The sequence below is a fragment of the Molossus molossus genome, unplaced genomic scaffold (genome assembly GCF_014108415.1).
Source record: "Molossus molossus isolate mMolMol1 unplaced genomic scaffold, mMolMol1.p scaffold_m16_p_16, whole genome shotgun sequence".
NCBI lineage: Eukaryota > Metazoa > Chordata > Mammalia > Chiroptera > Molossidae > Molossus > Molossus molossus.
In genome coordinates, this window is record NW_023425351.1 from 45580465 (window position 1) to 45593899 (window position 13435).

The following is a 13435-nucleotide window of genomic DNA, read 5'->3' on the forward strand; positions in this document are numbered from 1 at the left end:
GCCTAGGACTGTCTTCAGGTGCAGGCCCTTTCACTGGACGGCACTGCCGCTGCTCTAGTAAGCAACGTTTGACCTAATTCCTAGTTCTGGAAAAGGTTATTTTTTAACTGACTAGAAAGAACAAAACAAATCCACAAAGAAATGCTCTTTAATTATGATTCAGCAGGCTGGAGAAGGTAGAAAAAGAAATGTGATATGAAAAACCAAAGAGCAGCTTTGTTAATTACACAGACTTTCCCCTTCCTGAGTACATTCATATTCAATCATGTTCAAAATAAATCTTTCTGTGAATATATGCCTTTCAAGGGGAAGGGGGGAGAGCTTAAGGATAATAAGAAAAGGATGTAGACCAACTCCTTCAAAAATAGTTAAGTATTTAGTAGTAGATTCCTACAATACAAATGAATTGTTTTAAAATAGCCTGGATTATAACTAATTTGTTTTGCTTTAGCTACCCAATTTAAAAAGAAGTAATGCAATACACTTACTTCCTCCTTGACAACAGGTGTTACGTAGGAAACTTTCTAGAATATGAGGGGTTCTGTCTAAATGTACAAGCATAATTGGAGACTTTCATACCGTCTGCCTTCAAGGGTTCGTAAACTAGCCTCTTCGCGTGCAGTCATCCTCTCTCTTCGTGCTGAATTCTGAGAAGCGTGAAGAGGATGATTTGGATGTCCCGGGTCACCAGCAGATGCTAATGCAGAACCATAACGTAATTGAGCTTCAGTAGAATCCATAATACTGACCATCCAGTTCCAAGTGGGAATAAGCTTTTCTTCTACATAGTTCTATGAAGACCAAACTAAAATAGTTAAAACTGTGAAAACCAAACTAAAACAGTTAAAACTACCCAAATAAAGTTCAATTTCATATACAGCAGGTCCTTGAATAATGTCATTTGGTTGAAGTAAGGCTGTAGGAACTTAACTCTTGCTTGTATGAATTAGCCTCTGATAAAATTGATTTTGTTTTGCTTAAAGTTGCAGAACCTATCAATGACGTTAAGTGAGGACTTACTGTAGTAGTATTATGTAAACATTTAACTACTGAAGTATTAATTCCCGTTATACTGAAATTTTCAAAAAATATATTTGAATGAGTAACTTTTCAGTGGTTTCATACCTGTAAGTTGACTGCATCTTGGTAAGTCAATTTCACAGCGGCTGGAATTTGTGAGTATACGAGATGATTATACTTAGGAATAAGGCCCATCAAGTCTGAGATTTGTCTGATGACAATGCTGTAAGCCCTGGCTAAACTGCTTGCAGATGTTAAGTAGCTGCTGGCATTGCTAGCTTCCAAAGCAGCTGCTGCAGCTGCAGCACTGGTGCTGATGGTACCACTCCGGCGTAAGTTGGAAGGATCGATATAAATCAAACCTGCTGAACTCGCTGTAAGGACAAAAGGACAAAGCACAATACGCTAATGTCAGTTGATAATTGTGTTTTGTATGTATGTATGTATGTATGTATGTATGTATGTATGTATTTATTTATTTATTTATTTATTTCCTCACCCGAGGACATTTTTCCATTTTTTGTTCAGATAGAGCGGGAGGGAGAGAGAGGAAGAGAGAGAGAGAGAGAAACATCGATGTGAAGGGACACATCGAGTGGCTGCCACCCGCACGACCAACCAGGGCCAGGGACAAACTGCAACCGAGGTACATGCCCTTAGCGGAAACCGAACCCGGGTCTCTCTGCACCGCAGGCCGACGCTCTAACCGCTGAGCCAAACCGGCCAGGGCGATAATTGTGTTTCTTGGGCACTATATATATTTGAAAGATCAATTGTATTTGCAAATGTAGTAATGGCAAAAAAGTTTTTTTAAACCACGCTTATTTAGGAATGATGAGGGAGACAAGAATTACCATGCTCTCAACCACAGGAAATTTTGCCACTACCCCCACAAAAGTGGACATTTGGCAACATATGCAAACACTTCTGGTTGTCACACCAGGGTAAGGGGGTGCTAATGGCATCTAGTGGGTAGACATCACAGATGATGCTAAACATCCTGCAATGCACAATTATACACACAGACAATTATTTAGCCTAAAGTAACAAGGTACAGACATTGAGAAACACTGTTATAAGCTTAGATAAATAATGTTTATATTTGACCTCAGCAAAACAGAAAAACTATTATAGAACTATTTAATTTTTCACTAGATGAATATGTGTAACTTAAAAAAAATGGCTATTAATACTCTTAGGAATGCCAAGTTTTCAGACTTGCCTGCTGGCGTGGACGCGCTGGAAGGGGCTGTGCTGGCTGCCCGCTGATGCTGCGTGTTGCGGACAGCCCACTGCATGGAACGGGGAGCTTGGGCAGCACCGTTGGCATGTGAGCTATTCGTGGTTCTCTCTAAAGGCTCATCGAGCATAAAGGTCTCCTGTTCTATGTCGTCACTCTGACTACTGCTGCTATCAGAATCACTTGAGTCATTTGACTGTGAATCGTCTTCAGAAAAGAAGGCAGGAACGCTGCTTGCACCTAAATTTAAAATTTTTAAAACCAAAACCATTGTAAGTTTGTTGATATTTAAAACTACAGTGTACCCCCTCATTCAGGAAAATATATCTATTAAACACAATGTCAGGCTGTATTCAACAGTCCACAAAACAAATCATTAAAATATTTAATTAGAATTTTTTACAATAAACCTTAAAATTAATGCATTATTTTATAAAAGCAAAAAGGTCATCAAAATAATACCTTCTTGCCCTGGCAGGTTTGACTTGCTGGTTAGAGCATTGGCCTGTGGACCAATGAGGCACCGGTTCAATTCCAGTCAAGGGCATGTACCTCAGTTTCGGTTTGCCCCCGGCCCTCGTTGGAGTTGTGCAGGAGGCAACCAGTAGATGTGTCTCTCTCACATTGATGTTTTCTATCTTTCTCACTCTCTCCCCCTCTTTCCATCCCTCCCATTCTATCTGAAGATAAATAGCAAAATATCCTCAGTTGAGGATTAAAAAAAAAAAAAAATACCTTCTTTACTAACATCTATAGAGGAATAGAATGAAGTTATGAAAAGGTTTAGTCACCCTTATACATAGCATACAGAATACAGTTTAACCAATTCATGCTAAATACACACACAGCCCTAGTATAAGTAAGTAAAAAGTTAGAATAAGGTAACATACCTGCTTCTGAGCCAGCAGTCGCTGCAGTGACAACACTTCGGCGACCACTAGCATTATCTTGGTTGCTATGATTACTTTCACTGTCACTTTCTGTTTCAGCTGCTGCTAACAAGTCCAGCTCCATGTCACTCCCTAGCAAATACATTTACGTAAGAAGAAAAAAGAAGTCCAAACTCATTGTGGATCCAGAGTGAGTCTTATAAGCCAGAATATCGTTAAGGGAGGGAACTAAGAAAGCAAGCAGGGGAAGAAAGGGCTGAGAGAAGTTACAGCTACACTACAGGAAGCATAACTGCCTGCTTAGCAGGAAAAGAATGCCTAGGTAAATTATGATACTCAGTGGATTACTACACAGCAACTCAGAATCTGTCCTGCCTGCACAGCCTTACGTAAAAAGTGTTAAGCAGACTTCAGCCAGCAGGCAAAGCTCTGGGCTAGGTCCACTGCTTCATTTTCATCTGTTTTATATATTAGGCTTCCAAAAGGGGAAAGAAGTTAAAAATGTCTATTCATACTTCCCGATACACACACATATCAAAACAAACAAAATGATAAATTTTAAATATGTGCAATTTATTGTATGTCAGTTATACCATAATAAAGCTGGTTCCAAAAAGTCTATCCTGTGACTACTGATAAGAATGGTTAAGATGATTATGTAGCAAAGAGCAAAAAAGCCAAAATGATTATTTTAAATGAAAAAGAAAGTCACAAAAATGTAATATACAATATTTAAAAGACACACATGGGAATGGGGCAGGACTGAAAGTAAAATATAAACTATTAGCATGTGGGTAATGTGTTTTCCTTTTCTCTATTCTCCAAATGTTTCATAAGATGGTTATGATTACTTTAATTTCTAAAAAAGTGTTTTTTTTTTTAAAGTGACAAACTAAAAGGTAAAGAAGGAAAAGAGTATTTTTAAAATATACATATATTTATATGTATATACACATACACATAGTATATGTCCATATACAAGTATATTGATATATACACGTAAATATACAGGATGGAGCCAAAGTAGGCTGGCAGTTACGAGTACATGAAACCAAGCTTATTCTTCTATTATTTATTATTGTATTATTTTCCATGTGAGTGACTGTTCCTATGTATGTGTGTATACATACACACATACACAACCTCCTAAAATTTGAAATAGATGCTACAGAAAATATGTTGAACATTTCACTATACATCAAATAGAGCTTTTCTCTGTGTTAAATCTCTTTAAGGTACCTGATTTACTCATACTGAGTAATTTCTCAAATAACCTGCATACCGTCTTCATCATGCTCATCGTGCTGTCCCTCGGCCTCAGCATTTTCTTCCCCATGTTCTTCCTGTTCATCATGATGATCCTCTTCTCCAGCCACACCTTCTACCACCTCAACCTAAACCCAGAATCTTATTTGTAGACATTCAAAGTACATAATAAACCCACTTCTCTACCAACACTCCTCCACAGCAATTAGTAAACAAAAATACAAGAATCCCTAAATACAAGGAATTGAACTCTTTATTTTCTAGTGACAATTTGCTATAAAAAATTATGTTAACCTATCTCAAAGTTTATAATTATTGTCTATATACAGAACCTCAAAACTAGAAGTATAACAATGTGTTGAGTTTTTTTAATTCTGCAAATAAAAAAAAAAACCTAAAAAATATGCAGTATTCTCTCTACTTCAAATACATTGCACAAAACTAAAACTGTTTTTAACATTGAGAATATCTTTTCTACTCACCCTTAAGTAAAAACAAGTTAATGTTTCTAATTTCTTATTACCCAGTAAACCAAGTACTACTAAAATATTTTAAGATAGTATAAAATATCTTTTTAAGATAATATATTATATTTAAGATATCTCACCACAAATGAGAACATATAACAAAAATCCAGAAGCTGGCAACAAATGCATTCAATAGCGGTAAGCTACTGTTAATAAACTTCAAGTGACTACTTTCCCCCCACTTCTGTCCCAAATAAAAGTGCCTCATCTACCACAGTTAAAAGTACCTCTTCCACATCTGCTGAGACAATATCGTCCTGTTCTTCGTCTCTGCCCCGAACAGGCTGGGACTGGCTGATGCGCCTCTGCTGCGGGTTGCGGATGATGTAGGACGACTGGGACTGACTGGAGCTGTAAGGAAGCGGAGGTCAGAGCACGCTGCTGCCACACCTCTGACAGACAGTGGTACTCGATGTGCCTCACTGGCTAGGATGCTATTTTAATCTGACCTAAAAAGTAACCTAGTGTCTCAGAAAATATAAACCCCAAAGAAATTATTTTATCATAAAGATTTAACTTATAAATCTCAGAATTGTTTTTACTTTTAAGTAAGCCATTTCAAACCTGTGTTAATGCACATACTTTTCATGAGTACTTCTATTAAAATATTCTAAAGGGAAGGTTTTCCCTTTTCTATTGCCTTCAACACCAGTAGTTCTCAACTTTCAAAGGCTCCAATAGCAGCATTCATCCATTAAGGAAAGCATGCTTACTACAAATAATTTACTCTTTTAAGAGACCTGACATTACCTACATTGCATCAGTTTACTAACCTTTGACTTGCTGTGTGTGTATGGGGGGGGGGGAGGGATCAGTTCAAAAGTTTAATTTTAAAATAGAATCATACCAAAAGGTGGAGTGGCAAAATAGTGCTACTTCCATAAAAATCAGATTGAGAAACAGCCAAGAAAGAACAGACGCCTCGTTATTTTAAAAAACGGGGGAGGGGTGTGCAGCTTAAAATGCAAGTGTTTGCTAAATTACTCTATGATCTACCTATTATCCTTTATTTATAGATTTTTTTTTTTAATCCTTACTCGAGGACATTTTTTTTTTTTTTTTTTTGCATTTATCTTTAGATAGAGCGGGAGGAAGAGATGGAGGAAGAGAAAGAAACATCAATGTGAGAGAGAGACATTGACTGGCTGCCACCCACATGACCCCAACCAGGGCTGGGGACAAAATGCAACCGAGGTACATGCCCTTAGCGGGAACCGAACCTGGGACTCTGTTGTGTGGGCCGGCGCTCTAACCACGGAGACAAACCGGCCAGGGCTATCTACAGATTATAAAACAGTCTAAAAGAGTTAAAGGACCTTTAAGTGTTTATACTATCGGCGTTCTTTCCTCACTTCAGCTGCTCTGGAAACAAGATCAAACCAGTTACACATGAAGAGATGTCAACTGAGACACAGCTTTCAGTACACATGTGTCTTGGACTAGAAGGGTTAAAGCAGCCAAAGTTTTCACAGAAAACAGTCTGGGGTCTAAGCAAAATAGTAAGTTACATCATACAAATCCTCTCTTCTATACCCTTCAAATACATGAAGCCAAACATAAATCATGAAAGGGCAAAAGATTTCAAGACACATAACCTCTATCAGCCATGCTGGGTAGAGACAGGAAAAAAGTCTTTTCAGAGAACATCTCACTACAAGCCTATGCTCTTGAGAGTTTGGAGCTGCAATGTGCGCTTTGAGGGAGGGGGGCTTCGGCGTGGGTCAATGCAGTGCCTCAATACTATCAGTAAGCACCAAGCAGTAATTTCTCTCTCTACTCTGCCTAATACAACAGGGGAAAGAAAAATATCTGTCTAGATTTCTAAATAATTCTAAACTTCAATAGCTGTGGGACCTGTTATTTAACTTCTCTCGTTTTAAAAATTAGATTGATGGTAGTACCTATCAGTTATTGGGTACCACTAAAGAGGTAGTGCATCTATACTGCTTACTACAATTTCAGTAAGTTATTATATGAGGCATGGAAATAGAGTAGACACAGATTAATTAATAAGGACATTAAGAGTATTAAAGACACCCGGCCAGAGTGGCTCAGTGGTTGAGCACCATCCCATGCACCAAGAGGTCAATGGTTCATCTCCCAGTCAGGGAACATGCCCAGTTGCAGGCTCGATCCTTAGGAGGCAGCCTATCAATGTTTCCATCACTCTCTCCCTCTCCCGTCTATCCCCTCTCTCTAAAAGTCAGTAAAAAGAGTTTTAAGGACATGGGAGGAAGCAACAGAAATAGAAAAACTACTAAACTTAAAAATGTATACTCATTGGAGTGATAAATACCACCTACTATCCAACACAAGAGAAATCCCAGAAACTGATCAAGTGCCTATGTTTATCTAAGACATACTTGGAACACTCGTCAGAATACACCCTATTGCAAAGAAATGACTGTACTGTATTATAATGAAGGACTTCTATATTATATCAACAGTAGTAGAAAACATTAGCACTGCTATCTGTTGTTTATCAAATGACATCTACTTCTGGAAAGACTTAAGAAATTGGCCCAAGAACACAGCAAGGGGAATGGAGCAAAGAGGAGAGCTTAAGAGTGCACGATACTTTCACAAAGAAACTAAGAAGCAGGGCAAGGTGACAAAATCTTATTACTTAGTAGGAACAGGCTCATGGACACTCTTTAGAGATGAGATACTCCCAAAATCTGTTCAACGCATAAAAAACTTTTATGTTCTGAAATAAAACAAGGGAAGGGCACAGAGAATTCACAAGGTAATATCACTTAAGTAATTGAGGGTTCCTCACAGGGTATAAAAATCAGGAGCATCACAGGAGTCCAAGAAGATTTCACTAGCAGAACCGTTAGATAATAGGGTATATTTGGTAAGTCTGAAAATAATATAGTTTTTACAACAGTTTTCAGCAAATCCCAGAAGATCAATGACAAGACTACCAATGGAGAGCTTTGACAGACAACCTGGATTTAGATCACAGGTTATCCCCTGGCCAGTGTGGCTCAGTGGATGAGGGTCATCCCATGAACTGAGAGGTCCTGGTTCGATTCCTGGTCAGGGCACATGACCGGGTTGCAGGCTCAATCCCCGGTGGGGGGACATGTGGGAGGCAGCCGATTGATGTTTTCTCTCACATCGATGTTTCTCTCTTTCTCCCTTCCTCTCTCTCTTAAAAAAAAAAAAAAAAAAAAGGGTGATCAATTCCAAAGTATCCTGCGAGACCTGACAATGAAGGGAAAGGTGGGATACATATATTGGCATGTGGAGCGATAACAAGAGTGAGAGAGTAGATACTTAACATCAACTCGGGATTAAGACTTGGGAACTGTCCAAATACTAAAAGCAGGCAATCCTGAACATCTAGATAGTCAGAAAAGAGGAAGAAGGGTCCTTAGATCATAAAGATCCTTACGGAAACATTATTACATTTACACAGTAACAAAATCAGACTTGAGGAAACCAAATCAAATAAGTATTTGCTAAAGATCTCTAGGGCCCTGCCACTCAAGTGTGTCCCCAAATCCAGCAGCTTTGGCATTATCTGACAGTTTATAAGAAATACAAACTGTCCCCAACCCAGACCTCCAGAATCAGTCTCTGCATTTTAATAAGATCCCCAAGTGATCTGCATGTACATTCAAGTTTGAGAAGCACTGTGCTAAATAAAAGACACTAGAACATTTAGTTTTAGGTTCCAAACATTCTTACTCAACAAGCTTCAGTCTAGTTAGGGAAACTATCAAATAAATGGAAAAGATAAAAGAGATTTAAGAATGAACAACTTTGTAACTAGAAACTTTTTATTACTGAGTTGTTTTAGGCCTATCCTACTTAATATGGCTGTCGAAGAGAATATTTTAAAATTCTATCATTCTGATTGTTATTTGGATTATACATAAGTTGCCCCCGTAGCCCAAGCCTTTGGACACAGAGAAAGTTATGTCTTTTCCTTCTTCAACTTGGCCTTTTCCAACAGGCTATTATTTAATAGTAAAAAGAAACAGAAAGTAATAATTTCTACAGAGGTCTTAAGTAAGTGTTCTTATCAGGCTGCTGTATTGGCACAATAAAAACAGTGCCTTTCCAAACCAAAAACATAACCACATCTGTGTGTCTATTAGACGTGGGGACACGTATAATTTTTAAAGTGCTTTTACATACATGTTCCAAACAAAGTAAAATGTGTACCATTTGTTACACAAATGATCATGTATACTGCCTGAATGCTTATGCAAAGTTCTAGTAGGCCAAATGTGACATTTTCAGAGAAAGAATTAATCAGAAACTATTACCAGGCAGAACTTTACCTGCTAGACTGATCAGATGATGGTCGTGGTGGTAATGGTTCCACTGAAAATAATTCTTCACTGCCTTGCATGGCATCTATGCTGGTACTAGCCAGAGTAAAAGGTGCCGTTGGGCGAGCGATCCCCATTCGGACAGGAACAATCAGTGACTCTGCCACATTGCACAATTCTTCCACAGCATAAGGCAGCAGTGCCTGGAATACACGCTTGCACTTTCCAATTGGCTGAGGAATAAAGTTGCTAGAGCAAAAACAGAAAATATAGGAATCTTTTATGAATCATTTCATGTACATGATGTCATTTTCACACAAAAAATTGTGCAAAATCATACAAAAGTCAAAATCAAAAAAGATGCCTTACTTTTTCTTTTTGGATGAAGCCATTTCCACACTAAGAATGACAAAAACTCTTGCCACTGAACGCAAAAACCTCATTGTCACAGCAATAGCTTCCTCCCGACGTCCAGGTGTGTATTTGTTTTGGAGTTCTTTTACTAATGTACCTAGTAGAGTATCTAGAAGCTTTAAAAAATTATAACCACTCTATTAATATTGAGACACCTCGAAAGATGTTTAGGCATTCAAGTAAAAAGTTCTAAAACTTTTTCAACATTACATTTCATAATAAAAATCTACAAGCAAATTGACCAAAACATTTACAAAGTCAGTGATTAATTTATGCCACATGCCTACCACTATGCTTGACCTACAGGTCTCAAATGTTTGACTTCTTATTTTCAGTCTCAGAGTCCAAATAGCAATTAACATGTAGGAGGAAAAACTATACCAAGAATGTCAAGTCAGAGAAACACTATATTTCACTCACCAAAAAGTACTTATTGAAGCAGCAAAGGAGATCCAACTATTTATATTAATAAATTCATAATACCATCCCTGTCATTTAACCATTATTAGTACTTTCTAGTTATTTCTATGCATGGTCTATTATATAGATATCAATTACAGAGAACACCCAATTTCATGTTATTTGCTTTTTTTTTTTTTTAATCCTCACCCGAGGACATTTTTCCATTTTTTGTTCAGATAGAGCGGGAGGGAAAGAGAGGAAGAGAGAGAGAGAGAGAAACATCGATGTGAAGGGACACATCGAGTGGCTGCCACCCGCACGACCAACCAGGGCTGGGGACAAACTGCAACCGAGGTACGCGCCCTTAGCGGGAACCGAACCCGGGTCTCTCTGTACCGCAGGCCGACGCTCCAACCGCTGAGCCAAACCGGCCAGGGCTGCATTTTTTTTTTAATGTTACTTAAAATAACCCTTATTTTTAAATTGTTAAATTATATTTCAGTAAGTGGTTTAACTCTAATTTGATTCATTGGTCCACTATTATTGGATCCATAAAGTATTTTTTTAATTTTATGTTATTCTGTGATATGATTTTTTCCTTCTCATACCATAATTTCCTTATGACAAGTTCCGAGGGCAATGACATTTTTATGCTAAGTTGTTTTCCAAAAGAGTACCAAATGCAGTCGGGGCCACCCCATCAGTGTGTGTTCTTTTTACCATAACCTCAACAGCATTGGGTTTTGTGGTTTATATTCTTCTCCAATTTCACAGCAAAAAGGGTACTTAAAAAGTCTGTACCAAATTACTATTAATTTTGAACACTGCTCCATACATTTTTACATTGTTGTATTTTTAATAGCTTTGAGGAATTTATTTAGAATGAAAGGAGCTTCTGCTGTTAACTAAGACACTTAAATCACCCCCCAAATTCCATTCCCCTTAATGTACTGATTAATTAGGGCTTATTAATACTTAGGAGTTTGGACTAGTAAAACTATGGGAAACTAAGAAAAGCAACCTTTTCATGTGCCTGTAAAGAAACAGTCAAATCATTAACTTACCAAGATATCTGCTGTACACTTGACTATAAGGCAATGAGTGAAACAGTCCAGCCGGATCGTGCCGCTTTGCTGATTGAGGTATACTTGCTCTTCTGGCAAAAGATGGCCTATCCTGCTGCTGGCACTGAGGCTTGATGGGGAAGGAGAGACAGAATGCACTGTAATCGCCTACCCAGTGGTTCTCAACCTTCCTAATGCCGCGACCCTTTAATACAGTTCCTCATGTTGTGGTGACCCCCAACCATAAAATTATTTTCGTTGCTACTTCATAACTGTAATTTTGCCACTGTTATGTCTTAGGTTGCCTAAGCAACCCCTGTGAAAGGGTCGTTCGACCCCCAAAGAGGTCGCGACCCACAGGTTGAGAACTGCTGGCCTACACTAACATGGAAATACATAAATCTAAAAAAATGTAATGAATACATACGGATCTTTATTCTCCTGTGACCCAAACATAATCATAGACTTCAAAGCATTCCAGTCCTGTAGAACACGCTCCAGGGCAAGCTGGGCAAATCTTGGGGGCTCTAAATCATGATCAGGCATATCTGAATCTAAAAAGAATATGAAATGGTGAATAAGAAAAAAACAAACCACCTCTCTTCATATGTGTCCTGACTGTAAAATGCACTCACCTTCGGGACTGGCTGTTTTTCGGTTGCGGTCCTCCCTGATCCGAGGAGGCCTGTACTGGCAGTGCTCCACCGTCTGCCTTGCAACCGTCTGCACTAAGAACAGCAGCAGGTGCTCCCCCCTGCGAACAGAGCACTGTTGTGAGGGGGAGTGCGGGGGGTGGGGGGCATTTAGATATGCTGTGCTTTTCAACAATTTATATCCTAAAAACCCCACTTGCCTGCTGTTTGGCAGAGTGACCAGATTAGTAGCAGTGAGCAGGCGATAAAGTAGATCAAGACGAGCAGATTTCTGTCCAGCAATTAGAGTTTTACATTTACATTTCTCCCAACAATCACAATAGGCTGTAGGTGATGTACGTTTCAGTCTAGAAAGAATTCATACACAAGTATAAAAACTGAAAATTTTAAAAAAGACAAACATCTATATTGAAATTATGGAGGCACCCTGGCCGGTTTGGCTCAGTGGTTAGAGCGTCAGCCCGTGGACCAGAGAGTCGCGAGTTTGGTTCCCACTAAGGGCATGTACCTTGGTTGCAGTTTGTCCCTGGCCCCAGCTGAGGTTGTGTGGGTGGCAACCAGTCGATGTGTCTCTCTCACATCGATGTGTCTCTCTCTCTCTCTTCCCCCCTCTCTATCTGAAGATAAATGCAAAAAATGTCCTTGGGTGAGGATAAAAAAAAACAACTTTTTTTTTTAAATGAAATCATGGAGGCGTAATTCATTGAAACCAAACAGAAACCTTGTTAATTGCTAAATGCAAAGTACAATTGTTAAAATACACATGACAAGAAGGATTTCTTAGTGGTATGAAGTCTATAAAGCAACACAAAACTCTCATGAGAAAACGTATCTTATAAATGACTTGGGTATAGTCACTTCCTCTGGAATGTGTTCCTTTTCCCTATATCCCCAATTCAGTTTAAGTAACTTTCTACATGCATCTAACAAACCCAAAAACCCTTATGGGCAGATGTTTCTTTCTTGTGTCCTCTGACAAGACTGTCAACCCTGTGAGGACAGGGACTAGCTTTGTCCACCAGCAGCACCCTAGCTTCTAGCGCAATAAGTGCACTGAATAAGCAATCAATGAATAAAGACTATCACTTTTAGATGTATCTATAAAAATGTTCCACTTGTCCTGCATTATTTACAAATCGATCCTCTCTTATCTACAACATCTATACATCTGTAACAGTTACAGCAGACGTCCCTGCCAGACACTGCAAATGTTAGTGCTGAGTATTTCACTGCTTCTCAGCTCTGTGAAAACTAACAAACTAGCCATGGTAACGCTACTACTGAACTGAAAAGTAACTACATTTAGTTTAAGACATAAATAAGGCACAAGCCAAACATTCACTGATTCTCCTAGTGTGATTTCCTACTGTAAACCCTGCTACAAGAGACATAAGACTTTGGCTGGAGAATACAGATAAAATCACCCTGTCGCTGTATCTCAAAAGATTAATCTGATTCTAGTCACAATGTATGACCACATATTCCTTTGCATATTAGCCTCTTTTTATTCAAAGAGCAAACATTTCAAAGAACACTTTAAATCAAGAACCACATTTTAACACATAAAGTGGCTTAAAGAAGACAAGTTGATAAAACCTTATGCTTTCTGAATTATGAAACAAAACATGACTTGGTATATAGATCATTTTAATGCAGCAGTAGGAATCTAAGCA

The 13435-nt window shown here is 38.6% G+C and overlaps 1 protein-coding gene across 1 annotated transcript in view; it reads right to left on the reverse strand.

The window, feature by feature from the left end:
- Positions 1–13435, reverse strand: part of UBR5 (ubiquitin protein ligase E3 component n-recognin 5) — a 139277-nt gene that overhangs the window by 29669 nt on the left and 96173 nt on the right. The window contains exons 29-40 of the mRNA XM_036264225.1: positions 11963–12109; positions 11745–11863; positions 11537–11663; positions 11110–11239; positions 9599–9759; positions 9239–9478; positions 5171–5294; positions 4433–4544; positions 3151–3282; positions 2243–2500; positions 1126–1394; positions 580–791 (exon numbers count right to left, since the gene is read on the reverse strand). Coding sequence (XP_036120118.1) covers positions 580–791; positions 1126–1394; positions 2243–2500; positions 3151–3282; positions 4433–4544; positions 5171–5294; positions 9239–9478; positions 9599–9759; positions 11110–11239; positions 11537–11663; positions 11745–11863; positions 11963–12109 — 2031 coding nt within the window. The remainder of the gene's footprint in view (positions 1–579; positions 792–1125; positions 1395–2242; positions 2501–3150; positions 3283–4432; positions 4545–5170; positions 5295–9238; positions 9479–9598; positions 9760–11109; positions 11240–11536; positions 11664–11744; positions 11864–11962; positions 12110–13435) is intronic.